Raw genomic sequence first — 26,325 nt, forward strand, 5'->3', positions numbered from 1 at the left:
AAAACTCGCAAACCACATTACTCGCAATCTGAGGTTTCACTGCAATTCTCAAAAGGACTAAATGTACTATATTTGCAATTTTCAACAGTATCATGGAATGTCCATGTAAAATATTTTTCTTTTTTTCTTGTTTTATTTTTACCAAACAATATTTATGGCTCTGTTGCTAATAAAGCGTATTTTCTGCCTTATCAATGATGTCAATAGTTATGTACTTCAGTTAATGCCCAGTGCTTCTTGAAGGATTTTAGAAACAGCTGGGATCAGACTGTCTGCATAGTCCCTGAGATGCGTGTCCCGTATTTGAGAGCTTTCTTTCAAAATTTCATTTGAAATGTTTCTCATGTGATACATACGGGCAATCTTAGAGTCCACCCAGACAATACCCTTCGTGTATTTCAAAAGGCCATGGACTGTTGCCTGAACCACGAAGCGAGGATCAACAATAGTTTTAAAGTTTTCATACCTATTTATGTTTGTTTTGGCCAGTCTAAAAACATGTTCCAAAATGTTTACTCCCGGGACCTTATTCCAGGAGTCTGGTGAATATTTAGAGTTTGAATCCTTGATGGAAAGAGGAAAATAATTATTCTCAAATTCAAAGGCACCTATATTTTTGTACTTCCTTTCCAATTCAGGCAGGAGCTCTGTCCAGGTTTTTACATTCATAGGCAAAATAAGTTCATCCAAGTCTTGCAGAGATACATAGCGACTCTGGTACATGTACCGATACACACAGTCATTGAGTGCCGGAATTTGCCCAAAATAGTGCAGCTCTCCTGATGAAACTGACTTCAGCCAGCCTCTAGAAGCATTGATGTATGGTGATAAATTCCAAGGAATAAGTTCTACAAACTTTTGCTTGACGTAGTAATCCAGGACTTTCTGTACATTAGAATCACAGCTAGTTTTGTAAATAGCTACCTTTTGTACACCGAGTATCTTAAACATCTCCATGGCCTGCACAAGCTCCAAGACATTGTTATAATCAAACATGACAGAAATGCAGACTGCAAACTCGTAAGGAAATTTTTCAGGTATCTCTTGATTCCTAACATGTTGGAAGGTGTGAGCGTCTTGTGAAGATCCATTTTCTTTAACTTGTCGGGAAGTGATAGTTACGTGTGTCGGTTTTGTACATGTTACAGGTAACCTGCAGGTAATATCAGCCATGCCGTATTCAAATCCAAAGTGGTCAGAATGAATTTCGCATGTAGCTGGTACAGATTCACTTTTTCCATTGCAGCACAGCAAGCATTGATATTGTGTGTCCTCACTGCGAAGCACTATAGCAATTGTACGTATCATTTTCGCTCCATGGCGGTGCTCTATATAGGAGCCGACCATATATGATTTATGATTGTTCACTTTAATGATTGGATCATTTCGCACTGGCACACCACATGGCTGGACAGGTGTCGTTTTATTTTTATAGTCAGGGCACTTAGGACGTGGAGGGGGTATGATTGTTTGTTTTTGGAAAATGAAGTAGATGATGTAAATGAGCGCAGGAATAATCAGAAGGAGAAAATATATCTTTACAAAAGCTCCCTGCTTTATGGAGGCATATTCTGACCTGTGAAGCAAAAACAACAACAACAATTAAAATCAGATAAAATTGGTGCAGGCAGCAAAATTTAATGTTTTTAGTCTGATGGGATATATACTGTGAATGTCCTGTATCTGAATCTTGCCTTTCAAACTGGATTCTAGATTGAAGTCCCCAAACCTTTCCCAAACAATAGAATTCTTATTATTCTTATAATTTTTTAAATAAATGTATTTGCAAATATTTCCTTAACCATTTATAGGGTACATTTCAAGAGTTTTTTCACTATTTTGTAAACTATATATTCCCTAATTGAGCCCAAATTTAATGTGAGTGTCATATTTTTTAAAAGTTTTATTATCAAAATATAAGCTTAATTAAATCAACTTGGAGCCACCAAAACCAAACATATGCATTTAAACATGCAATTGTCAAAACTAGCATTTGATCACTTCTATGGCTTTCATCTGGGGAGGATTATAAGAGTAAAATAAAAATCTACATATACATTAGTAATTAAAAAATTTAATAGTTTTGTAGTTTTCTATGACTATGCACCAGTCTCTCTCTCTCTCTCTCTCTTTCTCTCACACATTCACACACACACACACACACAAATCTTCAAAATACTATTATGGCATTTAAAAATATATTTTTTACCCGTTTGCACCCAAGCATGTAGGTAAAGCCACAAAGTCTAATGTGTTGAGTCTAGAGTAGATGATGAAAGAGGGGGCTACTGTGTAGGATGACTTATACACACAAACACTCTAATGGAAACACTGCTCTGTCGGGAAACTTCTTTCATAAACCTCTCTAATCACAGTCACATACACGCACACATTAGCTGTATCATTGCTGTAAAGTTAACCTGCACTTTACCTTTGAAAAGAATCTTGACATAGCAGAGTTTCAGTTAGTGTGTGTTTGTATGAAGTGAAGAGGAGAGGATGAGGGAGGGGGCTACTGTGTAGGACAACTTTTTCTCACACACACTCCCACACACACACACACCCTAACAGAAACACTGTTCTGTCAGAACTGTTCTGTCGAAAAAACTTCTTTAACGAGGAATCTCTCTAATGACACTTGCTTTTGCTTTACGTGCACATGCGCACACGTGGTCACAATGTTATATGTTGACTATACAAGTGATGCACGCGCACTGAGACTGAGCATGGCAGGTATTACCCATAATTCTGTGAGAGAGAAGAACCATTGGCTTAGTTGTAATGACGTGACACTTGGCAAACAAAACACATGTGTACTACTCGTATATCAAGACCTCACTCGTTTATTAAGTCTTGCAAAAGGCTGAATTACTCTCAATCCAAGGTTGCACTGTGTGTGCGTATATACACACACACTTAAATAATGAAAAATAAAAAAAATGATTGTCCTAGATCCTAACACTGGACAAGTGAAGTAAAGTTTAAGAATTATACCTCCAGGTGTGTGGGGGAATTTTCCTGTTCTCCCCATGCTTTGGGGGTTTTCCACAGTCTAACAACATGCACTGTACACTGTAAAAAGTTCAACTAGATAAATGTTAAATGAATTAATATTGTTGACCCAACTATACTCAGCAAAAAAAGAAACGTCCCTTTTTCAGGACTGTGTATTTCAACAAAAAATCCAAATAACTTTACAGATCTTCATTGTAAAGGGTTAAAACAATGTTTTTCATGCATGTTCAATTAACCATAATCAATTAATTAACATGCACCTGTGAAATGGTTGTTAAGACCTTAACAGTTTACAGAAAGTAGGCATTTAAGGTCACGGTTTTAAAAACGCAGGACACTAAAGAGACTTGTCTACCGACTGTGAAAAACACCCAAAGAAAGATGCCCAGGGTCCCTGCTCATCTGTGTGAACGTGCATCAGGCATGCTGCAGGGAGGCATGAGGACTGCTGATGTGGCTAGGGCAATAAATTGCCATGCCCGCACTGTGAGACGCCTAAGACAGTGCTACAGGGAGACAGGAAGGAGAGCTGATCATCCTCGCAGTGAAAGACCACATGTAACAACACCTGAATAGGATCGGTACATCCGAATATCACACCTGCGTGACAGGTACAGGATGGCCACAACAACTGCCTGAGTCACACCAGGAACACACAATCCCTCCATCAGTGCTCAGACAGTCCGCAATAGGCAGTCCATGAGGAGGAGATGCACTGCAGTACTTCAAGCAGCTGGTGGCTAGGGTTGTGCCGATAGACGATACTATTGTCTATCGACGATAGTCTCGTCTATCGACGATAGTCAGCTATATGGACGATACAGATGTCGCCATTAAAAACCCACGTTTCAAGAAAAGGAATCCCGTGACTTGCCACGGCTGCGCACGGCAAGCTGTGAAAATGCCCTTCATTACCTGTAGGGGGCAGTCGTGTTTCAGTCTGAAGTATTGTGTGTCTACTGAAGCCGAAAATGTGTTCTCTCTCCTAGTCACCCATTGACAGCAAGCGACAGAGCTCATAAACATGTCGAGCTCAAACTGTAAATACTGATAAGTATTAATTCTTCATTTTCTTCTCTCCTTCAATGATGATACTTCTTCGACGGCGCTTTCTTCATTCAGTATAATTATTATTAGTAGTACTGCTCCGAATTTATTATTGTGATGTTTCCTTATTATTATTGTAACGCACCCGCGCGTGTGTGCAAAAAAACTACAATGAGGTATGATATGTTAGCCTAAAACAATTGTTTTATTGTGTTTATGCGCTTTAAATATACACTAAACAATAAACACTGCCTTGTGCAAAGTGAAAGTGAGTTGCGCGTGCAACTTTTTGATCAAAAGGCTGATAAACGCGTGCGCAGATATGAGCAGATTTATCGATAAAACAACAGACATGAAATGAAAAAAAAAATAACCACAAAAATATGTACTACTCTCTGAATACAACGCGACAGCACGCAGAATCCCTGGGCTTTGACTACTATCGTGTATCGGCGATCTTACAGGCTGACGATAGGACGATATGACAATGGGCATTATCGCGCAACCCTACTGGTGGCCACACCAGATACTGACTGGTACTTTTGATTTTGAGCCTCCCTTCATTCAGGGACACATTGTGAAACATTTTTAGTTTATGTCTTATGGTGTTGACTCTTTTAGTGTTCATACAAATATTTACACATTAAGTTTACTGAAAACAGTTGAAAGTCAGAGGACGTTTCTTTTTTTGCTGAGTATTTGTTGAGGGTACAGGTGTAACAATGGGAATTATTCTTGAGATGCACATTGCAACCTGGACTGTTGTTAGGTGTTGCCCAGTATGTATGAGTGAAAGTAGACTAGAGTGTCTGTTGTACTTTAACTAATGCTACAAATAAAGTGCGTTCCCAAGTTTGGGCACAAAAATTAAGATATACCATTTTCATCATTAAAGAGAAAACCAAGAATATAACAACAGGTAACACTGTGTTCTTGAAAATCTTGAAGATGCAGATTAAATATACTAAAAAAAAAAATCAAATTAAGCAAGCAATTTACCTTTCCTGCAATCACGTGATTTATAAGGCCCCCTCCCCCTTCCCCAACTGGGTCTGACTATCAAACTGCACTAAAGAGGTGAAGGTGGCCATTCTATGGACTCCTTATTCTGGGTAAATATGTTTTTTTAAACAGTTAGTGTTAGATACGTGCGGCTGGTGTGTTTTTACTTATTGTCATTGTAAGGGCCATATTTTATTCTTGTAATATGTTGTAGTGTTTATTTCATTTCAGTCTATTAGGTAAGCATTAAGCATTAAGTATCATACTCATAATTTGTATTGTGACATCATTTCATGAGTTGTTCTGTGACATCATCTCACAGTTATGTAGCTGCATGTCTATTACGCACGTTAGTTGTTCAGTTGTTGTTAAGACACGGAAGGATACAGAAAGTTAAGTGAGACTGTAAGCTAAAAGATACAGTAAAATGTGTTATAACTGTAATCTGTCGAAGCTATAGAACACAGCAAACGACTTGTCGTGACTACTGTGGATTTATGCAAGGAACTGCAACCGTTGTACTTTGATTTTGAAAATAAAACAAGAGACAAAGAAATCAACGAAACGTCTGGAGTCGTGAGTGACACTGTGTAACAAAAGGCACACGCATCAGGACTTGTGAATAACATGCACGTACACGTAAAGTCAAAAGGTTTTTCCGCTGCAAAGATGAAGATAAGTGATTTAAGAGTGTGAACGTGGAGTAAAGAGCGCGCGTGTGATCTCGAAAAAACGTGCATCGACTGTCAACAAACAACCGAAATCAAAAGCGATAAGGGGACTTGCCTGCTTTAAATTTTTACCATGTCAGACAGCGAGGACAATACCGCTATCGTCCAATCTGAGCAGGTCATGGTGTTTGACGACAACGATTCTGCAGACAAGCTTCACGAACTGAAGAACGGCAGAAAAGGCAAGTTTAGTCAATTGACTGCATTAACTGGCGAATTAGAGTTGCTTATGTACGATGCCTACAATCTGTGTGATGTTGAAATTAAATACCATATGGAATACAAAGTGTTATAAGATGACTTTGCCGAATGCAATAGAGATTTGCGATTGTGTCAGAATGAAGATGAGCGCGACCATGGTCCGCCAGACCTGCATAAGTATAAATTGCTGTACTGTATGAAATTTGCAGAAAAGGTAGAGTCATGGATTGCAAAAACTAAGAACCGCCTAAGCCGCCTCAAACATTCGACGATGGAGTTTTGCCAGAAGACAGCATGTCAATGGTAAAATCAAGGACGCAGTAACTGCAACATCCTTAGCTCGGCTAAAACAGGCAGAGGCCGACAGAGCACCCTTGCTGGCTGAAGCAGCAATCTTAAAGCAATGGCGGGCGTTAGAAATGGAGGAAGCACAATTAAAGGCTAAAAAAGAAAATATAGAACTCGAAACGAAGCTTGCCAGGGTTAATGCAAAAATAAAAATGTGTCAGGGTCATGAAGAACGACAACATCCTGCGAGACGGAGCGTGGTCATCGAAACGAGTGGTGCATGCCCCCCCGAACCAGAACACAATGACCACCACGACCACAGTTTGGCAACGGAATACCTCGAACTGCCATCACACCTCCGAGCAACCCACTTAAGCATGCCCGTGAGTGCCAAACCCATAATGTCAAGTACCTTAATGGAACAGCCTACCCAACGTAACGAACACTCACTTTACGATACTGATAGAGTTTCAGAGCATGATGCAGGCAGATATTACAGATATGCTTGCGTAGAGTCAAAGGCAATTTTCCTTACCTCCGCACGACGTTTCTTTATTCGTTACCCTCTTGAGTTCACGTCCTTTGTAAGAGCCTTTAAACATGTCATTGAAACCAGAACTAATAGCAATCTGGATAGGCTGTTCTATCTTGAGCAGTATACTAGAGGACAGCCTAGGGACCTTGTGAAAGGCTGCCAGCAAATGCCAGAACTTCGCGGTTATGCTGAAGCCATGAGACTGTTACATGATAAGTTTGGAAATAAACAAATAATTGCAACAACGCTGATGCAAAAGGCACTCAAGTAGCCGGAAATAAAGTCAGAGGATGGAAAGCCATTGACCACGTTTTCCCTGTTTCTGTTAAACTGTTACAACACTATGTCAAACACTGACTACATGGATAAGTTAGACAACGCTACCAACTTGAGGATTATTGCCTCAAAACTGCCCTACAAATTGCGTGGAAAAATGGAGAAGCCACGTATACGAGTACGAGGAGCGCAATCAGAAAAAAGCTAAGTTTGTGCAGCTGATGAAATTCGTAGATCGAGAAGCAAAGGTAATGTCCAACCCACTTTTTGGAGACCTGAACGTTTCAACTAGTGAAAACACCGCAACAAATCCCCTCCAGGATTCAAGCAAAAAAGGGAAGGAAAAAGGGGTAGCAGCTTTGCAACCGGCGTAAAACAGGTTGGTAAAAATCATAAAGACTTAATTACAGTAAAGAGTTGTGGTGCATCAGTTATCAGTGCCTTCATTAAACCTTGTGCAATCTGTGTAAATGATCATACCCTAGATGAATGCTACCAGTTTAAGGATAAGACATATATGGACAAATTGGACTTTTTAAAAAATAATGGATTCTGCTTTGGATGTTTAGTAAAAGGACACTTAAGCAAAGACTGCACAAAGAAAATAACATGTCAGTTGTGCTCAAAGAAACATCCTCGCATGCTACACGTTGCAGCACAAGACACAGCTCAAGCGATCGTAAAAGCTGACGAAACTGTACCAGTTAAAACACTGCCTGTTACAGTAAGTCATGAAACAAGCACATGTACTGGGGCTGGAGATGACTGTATTCTCTCCATAGTATCTGTTAAAATAAAGTCCAAGAAAGGTAATAAGACAGTAGAAGTGTACGCCTTTATGGACCCAGGTAGTTCTGCTAACTCCCCAAAGTGTTCACACAAAAGAGTATCCCAGTCTCAGTGGAAAACATTCCACAACAGCACGACATTGATAAGTGGCCATACCTCAGCCACTTATCAGATTAATGCTAGAGTTGAAATTCTCATAGGTAACAAAGAGCATAGGCTCCTAGAACCATGGCGAGTAATTAACAGCAGGCACAATGGGCCATATGCAGTAAAGACCGCTCTTGGATGGACCATAAATGGACCTCTTCGAGAGTTGGTCGAGGTAGGTACGTGTGACAATGAGCAAGCGAGCGTTGCAGTCAACAGAGTCTCCATCGAAAGTGTAGAACAAATGCTGATACAACAGTACAACCATGATTTTCCTGAACGGAATTGTGATGACAAAGCTGAGTTGTCACAAGAGAACTATCAGTTTTTAGACTCTGTAAATAACTCTCTGCAGTTTACCGATAATCACTTCTACATCGGCCTCCCATTTAAATAAGCAGCCATTCAAATGCCCAATAACCGAAGTGCAGCCATGCAGCGTGCACTGAACCTCAAATGCATCTGCCGAGGCAGTCAATACATTACTTAAAAACTTTTATATAGACTGCTTGAAGTCTGTTTCTAGTCATAATCAAGCAGTTGCGCTATATAGTAATCTCACCAAACTTTGCGCAAGTGGAGGGTTTCACCTCACCAAGTGGGCAAGTAATAGTCGTACATTACTAACTTCCATTCCTGAGAGTGAAAGAATCAAAGACATGAGGGACTTAGATTTGAGTAAAGACGCACTCCCTGTTGAGAGAGCTCTAGGGGTGCTGTAGTATATCAATTCAGACACGCTCAAGTTCAAGAGTAGTTTAAAAGAGTGGCCTGTGACTAGAAGAGGAATCTTGTCAGTCACTAGTTAAATTTATGACCCCTTAGCACCAGTCAGACTGCCAGCTAAGATCTTAATGCAGCAGCTATGTAAAGAAAGACTCGCTTGGGATGATGACATCCCCGAACAGTTTTCAAAAAGATGGAAGGCCTGGCTACAAGAGTTGCATCAATTGTCTGAGTTTAGTGTAGCAAGATGCGTAAAACCAGTTGACTTTGGAGTTACAACTACCGCACAACTTTACCACTTTTCAGATGCAAGTGAGATGGGATATTGAGTTGTCTCATACCTTAAGTTGGTAAATGCTGATGGACTCACACACTGTGCATTTATGATGGGGAATTATCGCGTAGCACCCTTGAAACAAACCACCATCCCCCGAATGGAATTGACAGCGGCAGTGGTTGCTGTGAACAATGACAATGTTGAAAGGTCAACTGGAAATAGAATTGCTAGACTCTATGTTTTGGACCGACAGTACAACTGTCTTGAGATACATTGACAATGAAAAACTTCAGTTTTAAAACCTTCGTTGCTAACAGAATTGCCATTATACGAGAGTCAACCAAGTCACAGCAGTGGAGGTATGTCAATACTTCAAAAAACCCAGCTGACGCTGCATTCAAAGGAGTTTCATGTGAAAAATTCATGAAAAACAACAATTGGATCCATGGTCCCTCCCTTCTCAAAGAATCAGAGTGTAAATGGCCTAAGAACATTCATGAACTGTCAATACAAGACGATGACATTGAGATTAAACATTCAGCTTCAGTGAATCTCGTAAAGACTACAGAGAGCACAGATGCCGTGAGTAAACTGATTAACTATCACTCTGACTGGTACAAGTTAAAAAGATCCGTTGCCTGGATTCTTCGTATCAAGGACATGCTTAAACAGAGAAAAAAGACTGATGAACAGATGCACAGATGAACCAATAATAGAAAACCATAAGTCTCTAACAATTAAGAACTTAACAAGGGCAGAAAACGAAGTCATTAAGTTCGTTCAAAACCAAAAATTCAAAGACGAAATTTCCATGTTACAAAAGGGTAATGCATCCGTAAAAAGAAATAGTTGTCTCTCCAAACTAGACCCAGTACTGCAGGATGGAGTGCTAAGAGTCGGAGGACGTCTTGGTAGATCTGCAATGCCTGAGCGTGTAAAACACCCAGTCATTATACCCAAAGACTCACACATTACAACTTTAATCTTAAGAGACATTCACGAACAGGTCGGACATTGTGGAAGGAATTATATGCTTTCAAAATTGCGGCAGAAATACTGGATTGCGACTGCAAATTTCCTTGTGAGAAGATTTCTGTCCAGTTGTGTGACATGTAGAAAGATCAGAGCAAAGACTAGTGAACAAAAAAATTTCAGAACTGCCACGTGACAGAGTAACCCAGATCACCCACCGTTCACTAACGTAGGGGTAGACTATTTTGGACCCTTTGAGGTCAGACGGGGCAGAAGTAATGGTAAAAGATATGGCGTATTGTTTACTTGTCCGACAACAAGAGCCGTGCACATTGAAGTTGCGCAGTCATTAGATACAGACTCCTGCCTAAAAAGCTATTTTCGACAATTTATGTGCAAAAGAGGCCAGGTGTCAGTCATGAGAAGTGATAATGGAACAAACTTTATAGGTGCTGAGATTGAATTGCGTAAAGCTATTCAACAGTGGAATCAGTCAAAAATTGAAGGCGCCCTCATGCATAATGAGGCACCCTGACATGGTGCTGTTCCCAAACCATGTGATGTTTTCCATCAGGATGCTCTCTATGGTGCAGGATTTAAAGTTCCCAAGCACCTTAGAGGTCAGTCTAAACTTTTTTAAACATTTAAGGTGGTAAAGACATTGACGGGCCTTTTTCACCACAGTGTTAATGTGACAGGTCCTGCATGATGTAAACACTAAGGTATCTAAAGCTGTTCATTATCTTCACTCTCCACTAGAGATCCACTGACACAGAGATGGTCTGAGTCACAGGTATTTCAGCTTGATGGTGAGTGTGATGGAAATATAGTGTTAAAAGCTGAACTGTATTTAAAAAAGAGCATTTTACCACTTAAAACTTTGTTTTGTCACAAAAGGTACGATGCATAATACTAAGAGAACATTTAATTTGTTTTTCACAATTTTTAGTCAACGACGTTCTAATTATTTCTGACGATAAATTTCCTGACACACCTGTGCAAGGCCTACATCTGGAATCTCGCGCAAGACGAATAACTGTAGTAGCTCCACAGCCAAGACCATCACAACAAACAGGGCTTATGATATACTGTACCCCGAACATGAGCTCAATCACGAGGACGATACACAAGGACGATAATTCAAATGCTCCAGGTAAGATAATTATATATTATTAATTCTATTTTCATCATCTGTTTAGTGCGTGAACACATTTTTCTACAATTTTCTTCTTTCTTTATTTAGTTGTGAGTGCATCCTCAATAAACAAGCTTCAGTTGTTCCAAAATGCAGCTGCCAGGGTTTTCACTAGATCCAAAAAATATGATCACATAACCCCAATATTATCATCCCTGCACTGTAGTGATGCGCGGGTCAGGTATTTTTCCAACCTGTGGGTCCCGCTTTTATGAAATTTGGCCCGCCCCAGCCTGCCTCGCACCACTGTACTGTATGTATTTTTACAACCCGCCCCGCACCCGCGACCATTAAATAGACATACTAGGCATTGTAATTCAAATTGAAAACAGCCTTTATTTCAGCCTGAAAGTGCTTGGAAACATTGCCCTGTAAACTGGCAACAACATATGATTATGAATCCCTTGAATGATTATGAATAATTATGAATTAACAAAGCCAACTTAAGGAAAGTTTTACCAAAACTCCATCAACACATTCAGTTCAACACACGAGGAGAGCGGCTGCTCGACCACTGTTACACTTCCTTCCGGAATGCGTACAAAGCCCTCCCCCGCGCCCCTTTCGGCCAATCAGATCATCGCTCTATTCTGCTTCTGCCTGCCTATAGGCAGAAGCTGAAACAGGAAGCTCCAACCCTAAGGGCGGTGCACTGTTGGTCGGATCAATCAGATTCGATGTTACAGGACTGTTTTGATCATGCGGACTGGGAAATGTTTCGAATGGTTGCAGACAGCATTGATGAATACGCAGACTCAGTCTGTGGATTTATCAGGAAATGTGTAGATGACGTTGTTCCATCCAAAACAGTAAAAATTTATCCAAACCAGAAACCATGGATAAACAGTGATGTTTGCATGGCACTGGCAGCATGGAACTCTGCCTTTGCCTCTGCTAACACATTGGAATATAAACACGCCACCTATCAACTTCGGAAGACTATTAAGTGTGCGAAACGTGAGTACAGGGACAAAGTGGAACAACAATTTGATGATCCTAGAAGAATGTGGCAGGGACTGAATACAATTATGGACTTCAGAGAGAAAACCAGCACACCGCAGACCACGGCCTCTATGTGTGAGGATCTAAACGTATTTTACGCTAGATTCGACACAGGAAACAACACGAGACTGCCCAGCGAACGCATCATGGATAACGTCAGTGCGCACACAGTGTCTGAAGAGGATGTAAGGAAGTGCTTCAGACAGGTAAACGCACGCAAAGCCGCTGGTCCTGACGGAATCCCCGGCCGTGTCCTTAAATCATGCGCGGCTCAGCTGGCTGGAGTGTTCATAAAACATCTTCAACCTCTCCCTCTCTCTGTCTGTAGTCCCAGCCTGCTTCAAGATGGCCACCATCGTCCCTGTAAACAAATCCCCCACCATCACATCCCTGAACGACTAGCGACCAGTAGCCCTGACCCCCATCGTGAGCAAATGCTTCGAAAGGCTGGTCAGGAACTTCATCTGCTCTGCGCTGCCGGACTCACTGGACCCTCTACAATTTGCATACCGCCACAACAGGTCCACTGATGACGCCATAGCCCTGACTCTACATACTGCCCTCACCCACCTGGAGAAGAAAGATACGCATGTGAGAATGCTGCTAGTAGATTATAGCTCTGCATTCAACACCATCGTTCCCTCAAAGCTGGACAGGAAACTACAAGATCTAGGATTGAGCAGCTCTCTCTGCAGCTGGGTTCTCAACTTCCTGTCCGACAGACGCCAGATGGTCAGACCTGGCAGTATCACCTCATCCCCCGTCACAATGAACACGGGTGCTCCACAAGGGTGTGTACTGAGCCCTCTACTGTACTCACTCTACACATACGACTGCACAGCCACTAGCAGCTCCAACATCGTTGTGAAGTTTGCGGACGACACAACAGTGGTGGGTCTTATCACCAACGGTGATGAGACGGCATACAGGGATGAGGTCAATGCCCTGACACATTGGTGCCAGGAGAACCATCTCTCCCTCAATGTCGGAAAGACCAAAGAGTTGATAGTGGACTTCCGGAGGTGTAGGGGTGCACATTCCCCCATCATCATCAACGGCGCTGCTGTGGAGAGAGTGAGCAGCTTCCGCTTCCTGGGTGTCCAAATAGCAGAGGATCTCACATGGTCAGTTCATACTGACAAAACAGTGAAGAAGGCGCAGCAGCGACTCTTCTTTCTCAGGAGACTAAAAAGATTTGGCATGAGCCCCCGCATACTTAGGTCCTTCTACCGCTGTGCCATCGAGAGCATCCTCACTGGAACCATCACGACCTGGTACGGCAACAGCACCGCCTACAACCGCAAAGCTCTGCAGAGAGTGGTGCGGTGTTCCGAAAGGATAATTGGAGGTGAGCTTCCCTCCCTCCAGGACATCTACAGGAAGCGGTGCCTGAGGAAAGCGAGGAGGATCATCAAAGACTCCAGTCACCCCAGTAACCACCTATTTAAACTGCTCCCGTCAGGCAGGAGGTATGGAAGCATCCGGTCCCGAACCAGCAGGCTGAGGGACAGCTTCTATCATCAGGCCATCAGACTACTGAACACTGACCAATAGGTCTCCACTTGTCACTTTCACAATGTCACTTTACAGTCACTAAGCCACTTTATGCACCCCACACTGCACATAATTGCCTTTTTGCACAACATTCATTGCGGACATTCCTTATACATTATACACAAGTAAACACTCCCACAATCGTGTGTGTATGTGTATATACATGTATGCATATGTGTGTATGTGCATATGTAGATATATGTATATATATGTATGTGTATATATATATATACATAGACGTGTATAGGTGTATATTCTGTATGTGTATATGTGTATACTTATACTCACTTTTTTTTTTCTTTTTTTTTATAAATTATATATATATATATATTAATAACACTTGCACAATATTTTACTTCTGTATTATCCATATGTATATTTATTCTTATAATTGTACACCACTATTGCTTGTGTAGCTTGCACGTAAGAATTTCACTCACGTGTACGGTACCAGTGTACCAGTAACGTGATGTGACAATAAAAGCGACTTGACTTGACTTGACTTGACTTGAATATGAACGATAAATCATATGATACACATTTTAAACATTTACAAAGCAGCGTTTGTAATCTAGGCTAAACATTTTTTTTATTTTAGATTTGTATAAGGCAGGCCTACAGTTTACAGCCAACGCTAAATAATCACTGACATTTTTTTTTTCATTTATCACATGGAAATGTTCATTTAGCGTTTTTACTTTCGCTGTGCAAAAAAAGAATGCTAAAACATTAGATTTAGCAGCCTGATCTTTTTTTCTTTTAATTATGTAAATTCCCGACCTCAATTTCTCTGGCACCTCGTCTTCCATCTTCACTTTTTTTTCTTTGTTTTTGTTGTGACTGGCAGCGGGAGCTGCTTGGCACTTTCATGACTTGTCACGTGACGTAACCTTATCAAAGAACTTAATAAAATATGAGAATAGATATTTCCAAATATTTATTATAGGCTATAGGAAATCGCACGGTACATAGATTTTTTAATTTAATTTTGTTTTTAATGACCGGGCATCACTACTGCACTGGCTACCTGTTCAGTTTAGAATTAATTACAAAATAGTATTACTTACATACAAGGCTTTAAATGGTTTAGCTCCCACATACCTAACCAGTCTTCTGAAACGATATAATCCGCCACGCTCCTTAAGATCACAAAACTCTGGACTTCTGGTAGTTCCCAGAATTTCTAAATCTACAAAAGGGGGTAGGGCTTTTTCATATTTAGCTCCAAAACTTTGGAATAGCCTTCCAGACAGTGTTCGAGGCTCAGACACAGTTTCCCAGTTTAAAAGTAGACTCAAGACGCATCTCTTTAATCTGGCATACGCGTAACTTATCCCATAACTTCATACTTCAGTACATCTATTCTGAATGGCAACTACGCTAATTCTCTCCATCTGTTCTGTACTTTTCTACCCATCCCGAGGCATCTTTTGTTTGATTGTACCAGCTTCAGTAGATAAAGGCCAACCCTGTGAGGATCCTGAGGCATCCAGAGAAGGACCAGCTCCAGCTGAATTCTGCCTTATTATGATTGGAGCTACACATCCTGCTCCTGTGCTCCCAGTGATCCAGACCCCATCTGCCCTCTGCACCTACTGACTCATCCCTATGCTGAACTGGACTTCATGTTAATTTAAAGAATTTCTGTTATTTTGCACTCTCAGCTGCATAACACACATGGTGTTATATCATCTCTATCTGTTATCACCCAAATGAGGATGGGTTCCCTGTTGAGTCTGGTTCCTCTCAAGGTTTCTTCCTATTGCCATCTCAGGGAGTTTTTTCCTTGCCACTGTCGCCGTCACCCTTGGCTTGCTCATCAGAGAAATTTTCATTCATTCATCTCGTTATTATCTAGACATTCTCACACATACACAATTTATTATTATTAATATTTTATTATTTTTTTATTTATTATTTTTTTGAATTTCTTTCATCTTTGTGAAGCTGCTTTGAGACAATGACCATTGTTAAAAGCGCTATATAAATAAAATTGAATTGAATTAAAGACATGGCAGTCAGCTAGGAATGGCTTTTAGCTAAACATGGTTAAGATTGCTCTTAACCATGGCAGTCAGCTACACACACCTAGCTAAACATGTCTTCAGCCCCAACATGCACTAACCTACACTTACCTAATAGCTCAACACACACTAGGGAATTGGGGCACAGAAACACAGAGACAAGGGATACCCAGTGGCTAGGGTAGGAGATATTCCAAGGCCAAGCTCACTGGGACACTAGGGAGACAGGAAACACAGAATAGCAGACACAAAGGGGCTATGGCTAGAAGCATGCTAGTTAGCTTAACCTAGATTTTAGCTACCCACACTTCTAGCCAAACACACACCTATCTACTTACCTGTTCTAGCTAAACACACATGCAAACAAGGGGACAAGAAACAGTACATACATACACCTAGAACAGGACTGAATCAGCTCCACACACAAAGACCCACAGAACATACACAGAAACATTGCCAACAAGAGAGCCCAAGTCAACACAACTTAAATCAAAACATAAACTAAACAAAGAACAAAAACAAACTTAACTAAAATGCCCACACAAATGACAGTGGTGATACCAAAAATTCTCGACCCAGTTTCCCAGAGTAAAGAGCTATTTATAGATGGCTTAATGGCTACCTTGGCTCAGGTGTGCACTTGCACCACCTGACCGAGGTGCCTTCTGGGAAACTGAGTCAGCCAACAAAAAACTACAAATAAAAAACAGTGACCTCTGGTGGTGGACCCTTACAATAATATATTTAATAAAACTCTATTGAAACAAAATTGTGGAACATTGTTGTCCAAATGTTGTATGTATGTGGAAAACAGTGAAACCTAAGAATCCGGAACATTGTTGTCCAAATGTTGTATGTATGTGGAAAACAGTGAAACCTAAGCACAAACAAAAAGGGCGAATAAAGAAATGTACGACACATTAACACCTTTACCGTGTTCAAATAAATAAAGAGTTACTGCATTATGTTTCAAGACATGCTTAATTTACATTTTTCTCCTAATTATATTTTTAGGCGGTGCGGTATGGAGATCCGCACCAAGAGATGTTTTACTGATTATAATAGCCCTGACGCAAGGCTTTAGAGGAGTTCAGTGAAATAGGAGTTGTGAGAGCTTATGACAGACACAAGAAGATATTTCCGTTTGGAGATAGCGTGGGATTATTAATTAAAAAACTTAAAAGGAAACCAAAAGAAAACTGAAAACACAAAATTACCAGCACTCCGCTGTCTACGCAAGAACGGACGGGATTCTGGAAACTAAAAGAAAAAACTGAAGATCCTCTCGGGGGCATCATGTGTACACATGATGTTCGAGCACAGTTTTTTTCCCTTACAGTATTGTCCTTGCTGAATTGTGCCAAACAAAATGCCAGATCAGCAGCCGAGCGCTTTCTCATCGTCTCAGGTGCGTTTTTTCTTAGATTCGGGCATGTTTAAGAGAAGTAAAGCTACAGAGATGTTTTACCAATAGTAGGTAAGATTTTAGGAGTTTAAAAAGGTGGCGGGGCGCATGCCAAATTGATTCCTCTTCCCTCGGATAGTAATGCCTGTGCATGTGGCCTTGATGATGTATTTTTGACAGTGGTTTAACGCACAGCATTCGTGGGCGTAATTTCGCAATTCGTTCTCGTATCTGTAAGCTGTCGTGGCCGTAGATTATGGAATCTAACTCAGACAAAAGACACAATTACACACAAATCTTTTTTTTACGCACGAAAATTTTTTGACAGTGATCCTATTTCATATTTTCTCAACATTTAAATTTTTTTTTTTGAAGAGGCAAGTCATTTATTTAAGGGGGCGCTGCCCGGACGTCTGCTCGGTCTTGTTAAATAGTTTTAAATGCCTCAATTCTGCCAATTCCCCCATCCGCGAAACCGGTTTGATAACTTCACACCTACATCAAAGGTGAGAGGTGAGAAGAGGGATCACAGTAACTGAGCACGCTGTCACGTTGTATATACACTGTACAACATGCGTTTATCAGCGTTTCGATAAAAACGCTGCCTTTTGTAAAGTGAAAATATGGGCCGCGGGTTTCCGCATGGCTCAGTCATAAATTCACATATGACTGAATAATTTCAGTAATAAATTCACAATCACATTCCAGATATAATTTCCAGCCGTGGTCAAATAATGAATAAAATAATTATTCAATGTTGGACACAAACAGCTAAAACATGCTTACTATTATTCTAAAAAGCCCGAAGCACTTTGTGTTCATAAAAGAATATTTAGTTAATATGATCAAATTATATATATATATATATATATATATATATATATATATATTGTTCATTTATGATGGTGACACATTTTTACATTTTAAATAATATATGTTGACATTCGCATAGTTAACACTATCAGATAGCCTACTATCAGGAAATTTAATTAATTTCAATACCATTTCAAATAAACCGAGGCATTGTCATGTCTTTCATTGTTTGGTCCCTGTGAAGACATTACAAAAACTACATAAGAAACCTTTAAAGCACGAATTTGGGCATCTCATTTCATCATTGTGAAAATAATGTGAAGCACATTAACACACATTCATCATGAACAAAAGTAAATTCATGTTTGCAGCATTGGAAACAATATTGTTTTAGGCTAACTAATTATATACAATTCTCTGTCGTACTTGGTTGTCATGTCTTTGGTGGGAAGGAACGCAAACGCAGGGCTGGAGATAATTAAGAATATTTATTTCTCTTCTCTCAAACCCAAAAAGAACACAGAACAAAACAAAATCAAAGATAACAAAACTAAATGGGGACGAGCTTCCCCAGGCCGGGTCTGCAGGCGGGAAATTATGAAGGGGTACTTAGGTCACACCAAAACGACTGGATTTACAGCCTTGCGAGGAACTCAGCGCTGCCTCAGGGTCAGCCTTGAACTTGAACTTTTCCGTAAGCGAAACCAAAAAGGTCTTCCGCCTGCAGACTCCCTCAGTCCTGGGTAAAGACAAAAAACACACAATGATCAGACACATGGGGGAACACAAAGCATGGTGAAAACAGTGAACAGACGAGGGGCTACGGGTTCGGCTGGAATAAATAGGGACACACACGGGGTAGACACAGGTGCAGGTAATCTAGGAATTAGGGAGGACATGTTACACACGCAGACACACTAGGGGGAGACAAAGCGACGGCTCAGTAGACGGGTGAGCCAGATCTTACTCCCCAGGACTGAGGTGGCTCAGATGTGACATTACCCCCCCTCCCAGGACCGGCTGCCCGGGAGAGGTGCGGGCGCGCTCTCTGCGTGACCGGAGGGAGTCGGGATCCACCGACCCGCGGGATTTGCCGGCGGGGGGGTCGGCCCGGAGGTTGGGGTGCTGGGCGATCCGGCCGTGTCAGGTGGAATTCTGTAATGAGCTCTTTGCTTAGCACATCACGGGCCGGGACCCAGCTGCGCTCCTCCGGTCCGTACCCCTCCCAATCTACCAAGTATTGCAGAACACCTCCTCTCCTCCGGGAGTCTAGAAGTTTTTTGACCCTAAACGCAGGGGCGCCCGCTATTTCCACAGCCCCGGGGAGCGAAGGCTCTGCGACGCCTCCGTCCAAGGGCCCTCGTACCACTGGCCTGAGAAGGGACACATGAAAGACAGGGTTAATACGCATATGTGCAGGTAGCTGTAACTTAAAGGAGACGGGGTTAATGCATGTAACAATGGGAAAGGGGCCGATGTATTTAGGGGAGAGTTTGCGGCATGGAAGGTTAAGGGAAAGGTCCCTTGTCGAGAGCCACACTCGATCTCCTACCTGGAGCGGAGGACTTTCCCTTCTCCGTCTATCGGCGAATTTTTTAAAACGGCGAACTGCTTGGGAGATCTTTGTGTGCGCATCCTCCCATACTTTTTCCGCTTTCTTAAACCACTGATCCACCACGGGGATATCGGTGGGAGTGGCATCCCATGGACAAAGCGGTGGTTGGTGCCCCAGTATACATTGAAACGGCGTTAAGCCGGTCGAGGAGTGTTTTAGTGAGTTTTGCGCATATTCCGCCCAGAATAAGCAGTCTGCCCACTCATGTTGTCGACTACTACAATATGCCCGGAGGTACCTCCCGAGATCCTGAACAGTCCGCTCTGCCTGCCCATTAGATTCGGGGTGATAACCCGACGTTAGGCTAACTGTGGTCCCCAACTTCTGGAAGAAAGCTTTCCAGACCCTCGCGATGAATTGGGGACCACGATCTGAAACAATGTCCTCCGGAATACCGTAGTAGCGAAACACCGAATCGAATAGGGTTTCTGCCACCTGGAGGGCGGTTGGAAGTGAGCCAAATGGGAGGAATCTGCATCCCTTAGAGAAGCGATCTACCACGACTAAGATTGTAGTGTACCCTTTTGACACCGGCAGATCCGTTACAAAATCCACGGCTACGTGGGACCATGGTCTGTTCGGTGTGGGTAGGGGCATTAATTTTCCAACTGGCAAGCATCGAGGGGTTTTGGTTGTTGCGCAAACTGCACAAGACAAAACTACTGTTTTCACGGTTTCCCGCATGTTTGGCCACCAGAACTTTGGTTCCAGGAGATGATAGGTTCTCAAAACGCCGGGGTGTCCTGAAGATAAGTTGGAGTGTGCCTCTATCGTCACTCGTTCCCGAAGTGATTCCGGGACGTAGGTTCGGCCCGGTGGACACCCCGGCGGCACGGGTTGGGACCGTGTCGCCTGGGTGATCTCCGAGTCGATATCCCACATTACCGGAGCCACGACGAGTGACGGAGGCAGTATGGTTTCAGGATCCGAATTCGGATCCGGCGTCGGAAAACAGCGGGATAGCGCATCCGCCTTTATATTCTTTGAACCGGGACGGTACGTGATGGTAAAATGGAAGCGCGTGAAAAACAGCGCCCATCGGGCTTGACGAGAGTTAAGTCTCTTTGCTTGTTGGAGGTACTCTAGATTCCTGTGATCTGTTAGTACCACAAATGGATATTTGGCCCCCTCCAACCAATGCCTCCACTCCTCTAACGCCGCTTTGACTGCTAGCAGTTCGCGATTCCCGATATCATAGTTTCGCTCGGCAGGTGTCAATTTCCGTGAAAAAAAAGCACAGGGGTAGAGCTTTTCTGGGTGGCCGTGGCGCTGTGACAGCACTGCTCCCACCCCCACCTCCGACGCATCGACCTCGACTAAAAAGGGCTTCTCTGGATTAGGTAGTTTTAGAATAGGCGCAGAGGTGAAAGCGTGTTTTAGGCGCTGGAAAGCCGTACGTGCTTCCAGCGAAAACGCGCGTAGCCGTTGTGGTTTCCCTTTTAACAAACCGGTGAGCGGTGCTGCCATTGTGCTGAAGCCCCTAATGAAGCGCCTATAGAAATTAGCAAACCCAAGAAAGCTCTGTAGCGCCTTTACTGTCTTGGGTTCCGGCCATTGTTGCACCGCCGTTACCTTGGTCGCATCCATTTCGACCCCCTGTGGTCCTATGTGATAGCCGAGGAATGCGATCTCACTCTTGTGGAATTCACATTTTTCTGCTTTCACATAGAGCCCATGTTCCCTTAGTAGGTGAAGGACGGCGGTTACATGACGGACGTGTTCGACATATGACCGCGAGTATATTAGGATATCATCTAAATACACTATGACAAAACGGTTCAACATATGTCGAAACACGTCATTCATGAACCCCTGAAACACCGCAGGTGCATTTACCAGTCCATAAGCCATCACGTTATATTGGTAATGACCTGATGTCGTGCTAAATGCAGTCTTCCATTCATCTCCCTTGCGAACACGAACGAGGTTATAGGCGCTGCGGAGGTCGAGTTTGGAAAATATGGACGCGCCGCGGAGCTGGTCGATAGCGGCCGGTACCAAGGGCAGGGGGTGCTTATATTTTACTGTAATTGCATTGAGCCCTCGATAATCAATACATGGACGAAGACCCCCGCCTTTTTTTTCAATAAAAAAGAAACCTGCCGATGCAGGTGACGTGGACCTGCTGATGAGCCCCTGACTGAGAGCCTCAGTCACGTATTCCTCCATGGCCCGTGTTTCCGCCACGGACAATGGATAAATGCGCGAGCAAGGCGGTGTTTTCCCCGGCAAGAGATCAATCGCGCAGTCCCACGGACGGTGAGGGGGAAGTCGTGCGGCTGCCCTAACACTAAATACTTCTTTAAACGAAGTGTACTCAGATGGCACTGTGGTCGATACCTGGGCGGTCGGACTTTCAATAGTGGTGGTTTGGACCGTTAACGTGGACGGTGTACAGAATTTAGCGCATCTTGGGGACCAGGAAATGATGCGTGAGCCTGCCCAATCGATATTGGGATTGTGAGAACTGAGCCATGGTAAACCCAGTACGACGGCTTGATCTAGCTGAGGAATCACAAAGAATTTTAATTCCTCCGCATGACCGGGAAATTTTAACCGGAGGGGCACGGAAAGATGTTCAACAGGCGAATATACTAAGGTTTTGCCATCTAGAGCTTTAATTGTGATCGGGTGCGGAAGCTTCGACACTGGAGCTTGCAGCGAGGAAAGGACTGCAGATGAGACGAAGTTTCCAGCCGAACCCGAATCTATTAAGGGAAACACAGAGATAGAATGGTTATTAAATGATAAAGTGGCTTGCACACAAAAACTGTGGTGTGAACGCGGTGGAGTGTGAGCAGTTACTTTGCGTAACGGGCAATTACGAAGCTGATGTGTACCCCCCCCACAGTAAAAACATAGCCCCGACGACAGCCTTCGTTGTCTCTCCTGGGCCGACAGGCGGGATGTGCCCACGTCCATGGGCTCCGGCGGGCTCGGTTCGCGCGGTTCGACGGGGGTTTTGCTGAGGCTGAGCTGTCGACGCGGTTCGGACCCTCCGCTGGTTCCTTTCGCTGGATACGATCTGCGATGGCCACGGAGGTGCTGGTCCAGCTTAATCGCTAGTTGAATACTGTCATTTAGTGATAAGCCCGCGTCCCTGCATGCCAGCTCCAGTTGCAGGTCGGGGTGCAGTCCATCTCGGAACCTGGCGAGCAGACTTTTGTCACACCAGCCACTCTCCGCGGCGAGGATCCGAAATCTTACGGCGTAGTCCGCGACTGTAGATGGTCCCTGTTTCAGCCTCAGCAGTTGTTGTTCCCCCGTCCTTCCGTGGTCCGGATGGTCGAAAACCGCGCGAAATTCCTGAAGAAACTGTGGGTAACTGGAAGTGGTGCTCCCGCCGGCGTTCCATACCGCCGCGGCCCAGTCCATCGCCGGCCCCGTTAGCTGCTGAATGACGAAACTGACCTTCTTCCCTTCTGAAAGGTCAGGGAAGTCGGCCAGATAGAGTTCACAGGCTAGAAGAAATTTCTTGCACCCCTCGGGGTCTCCGGCGTACCTCTCCGGTGGGGCTGCACGTGGTGGCGAGCGTGCGGACCGGCGTTGGGGTGAGGACGGGCCAGTGGCGAGGCTCTGGACGCCGCGCGACAGATCGAGCACTGACCTCGCCAGCGCGTCAATCTGTCCTTGCTGTCGTCGGACGTAATCAAGGTAGGGGGGTTCATCTTCAGGGAGGGGTATCCCTGCTGCGTTCAAAAAGGTCTGTTCATCTGTCATGTCTTTGGTGGGAAGGAACGCAAACGCAGGGCTGGAGATAATTAAGAATATTTATTTCTCTTCTCTCAAACCCAAAAAGAACACAGAACAAAACAAAATCAAAGATAACAAAACTAAATGGGGACGAGCTTCCCCAGGCCGGGTCTGCAGGCGGGAAATTATGAAGGGGTACTTAGGTCACACCAAAACGACTGGATTTACAGCCTTGCGAGGAACTCAGCGCTGCCTCAGGGTCAGCCTTGAACTTGAACTTTTCCGTAAGCGAAACCAAAAAGGTCTTCCGCCTGCAGACTCCCTCAGTCCTGGGTAAAGACAAAAAACACACAATGATCAGACACATGGGGGAACACAAAGCATGGTGAAAACAGTGAACAGACGAGGGGCTACGGGTTCGGCTGGAATAAATAGGGACACACACGGGGTAGACACAGGTGCAGGTAATCTAGGAATTAGGGAGGACATGTTACACACGCAGACACACTAGGGGGAGACAAAGCGACGGCTCAGTAGACGGGTGAGCCAGATCTTACTCCCCAGGACTGAGGTGGCTCAGATGTGACATTGGTCTGGCTTTTAGATAAAGTCCTTTCATGCACCGTCCTACTTGTGTGAGACAATAAGCTTTAATCACGAAAGTAGAGCCTTACGTTCTGCAAACCAAAACTTGTTAGTGGTCCCTCGGTCAAGATGCAAACAATGGGGTAATCGCTCCTTTGCAGTCGCTGGTCCTAAACTCTGGAACACCATTCCACCGGAGTTACGCAAAATTACGGACCTCCCTTTGTTTAAAGCACAACTAAAGACCCACTTATTTAGAATTTACAATTTATATTGTTCATTTATTTATTTATAACTACATGTTTTTTTTTTGTTCCTGTATTTTTATTGCTATTTTTATTGCTATTTTATTGTCATTTTTAGTGCTGTAAAGCACTTTGATTCAACTTAGGTTGCTGTAAAGTGCTATATAAATAAATGTTGATTGATTTATTGATTGATTGATCTGTCGGATATTCAGTGAAGCACAACACATTTATTTAAATTCTCAAATGTTGTTTACGGCAAGTCGCGGCACGCTGCGCGCCAAATTGTGGCATCTCGCGGGAAAACATGCATTCTTAATGGCCACATCTGTACAATGGGATCACTTTGGGGTATTAAAAAAAAAAAACAATAAATAGTGCTGTGATATTAGGGGTAGCTCGGTGGTTAAGATGTTGGACTACAATTTAGAATGTCCCTGATTCAAACCCCACAGCGGCCTTTGAGTAAGGCCTTTACGCTTGAACAGCTCATATATGCAAGTAAAAAAAAGGAAAGTTGCTTGGATAAAGGTGTTTGCCAAATTTTGTAAATGTTTTGATGATAAAACCTTATTCACTAAACACATGTTTTCACTGTTAAAAGTAATTTTAAAAATATATATATATTAAATGGATTTGTTATCAATATTTTCTGAAAGGGTTTAAGAAACAGTATTGTATTACTGTCATGCTCTTTAAAATTATACAAAATCTGAAAACAGCACAAAAGGGCAAACACTGTACTGTTGTGTCACTCGCAAGGCCTGCCTTTGCTTTCCTGTAGCAGATCACTAATGCAGGACATCCTATATATTACTCTTCCTTAGGGTTGTGCTCTGTACTTCTTTACAAAAGTTCATTGAAATTCATTTAAGGCAAACAACAAAATACAGTCTCTAAAACAATAAAAAGAGACCTAAATATAGTTTTCCAACATAGATCTAAATACGAACCGTGTTTAAATTCCTCATCTGGGTTATGAACAATCATTTAACAGGCAAAACAAAGATCACAGCACGCAGGCATGAACAAGTGACCCAGCTACTGGATGCAGTGCCCGTCCCAAACATATATATATATATATATATATATATATATATATATATAATGACGTCATGGTTCAATCAACATATTCAGACTTTTTATTCAATATATATCAAGTTTTCAATCTATATATATATACACACACACACACACACACACATATATATATATATATATATATATATATATATATATAGATAAGAGAAGTGTAACTCAAATTTAGAAAAAGGTTAACGCTGGTCCCAATAGAAAGGTGTCAGAGCACTAAGGTCAGCAATATTAGGCGGGTGCTCATAATGTTATAGCTGATATACAGTACAGTATTTGTCTTAAGCCACCTTTCATTTCTTCATATTTTGCTTCCACAGAGACAGACTTTTTTTTTTTTTTTATGTAGTCTTGACGAATCGTTCCACAAGCTTTCTCAAGGACTTTTTGGGCTTTGATATTCAGTCCAGTCCATGTACCTAATAACGAGCTCTAAAAGAGCTATTGTGATAGATTTTAATAAGCTATAAATAACTAAAAAAAAAAAAAAATTTAAAGAGGTGTTCTTTCCTCTTTTTTTTTTTCATCAGAAAAAAATATAATAAAGCCGCCTTTAATAGTCTAGTATTGAATTTTCTGCTTACAACCCGCTATACGGAACATTTCTTAAAATGCAAATGAAATTATGTTGCAAAGTAATTTCTTTTAATAATATTTTAGGTTTGAAAATAGGTTTACTTTAAAAGTAGAACTTCAAAATGAGAAGAACTTAAAAGTGTTTTACCTGCGAACATGAGCAGTTTGCATCTTCATCTTCTTTTGTTATATGTGTGTGTATTCGTGCGTGTGTGTGTGCGCGTGCGGGCGGGTCTGTTCAATTCCGTTGATTACACAGTTACCCAGGACTCTTCATGTGAGGTAATTTAACACAACAGCGTTAAGTAAGGTGCTTTTATATATTCACTCTTCTCTTTATATATTCACTCTAGCACTCTTCTGGTTATACTAGCCATGATAAAAACATGCTGAGCGATTGGAACAGACAAGAGGTGAAAGGTTGCTGCAAAGGTTGTTAACCACTCTGATGTAAAATTAGATAGCAATGTAAGTTGCTCTGGATAAGGCGATTTTCCAAAAGCTAGAAATGGAAATGAAA

At 42.5% G+C, this 26,325-nt stretch overlaps 1 protein-coding gene across 1 annotated transcript; it reads right to left on the reverse strand.

The window, feature by feature from the left end:
* Nucleotides 1-26,027, reverse strand: LOC128527554 (uncharacterized). Its single transcript, XM_053499988.1, has 2 exons — nucleotides 25,954-26,027; nucleotides 1-1,576 (listed from the first exon to the last, which is right to left on the reverse strand). Exons 1-2 carry the CDS (start codon nucleotides 25,980-25,982, stop codon nucleotides 217-219), a joined length of 1,389 nt encoding a protein of 462 aa, XP_053355963.1. The 5' UTR covers nucleotides 25,983-26,027; the 3' UTR covers nucleotides 1-216.
* Between the last annotated feature and the right edge of the window lie 298 nt (nucleotides 26,028-26,325).

Source organism: Clarias gariepinus, chromosome 7, assembly GCF_024256425.1.
Source record: "Clarias gariepinus isolate MV-2021 ecotype Netherlands chromosome 7, CGAR_prim_01v2, whole genome shotgun sequence".
NCBI lineage: Eukaryota > Metazoa > Chordata > Actinopteri > Siluriformes > Clariidae > Clarias > Clarias gariepinus.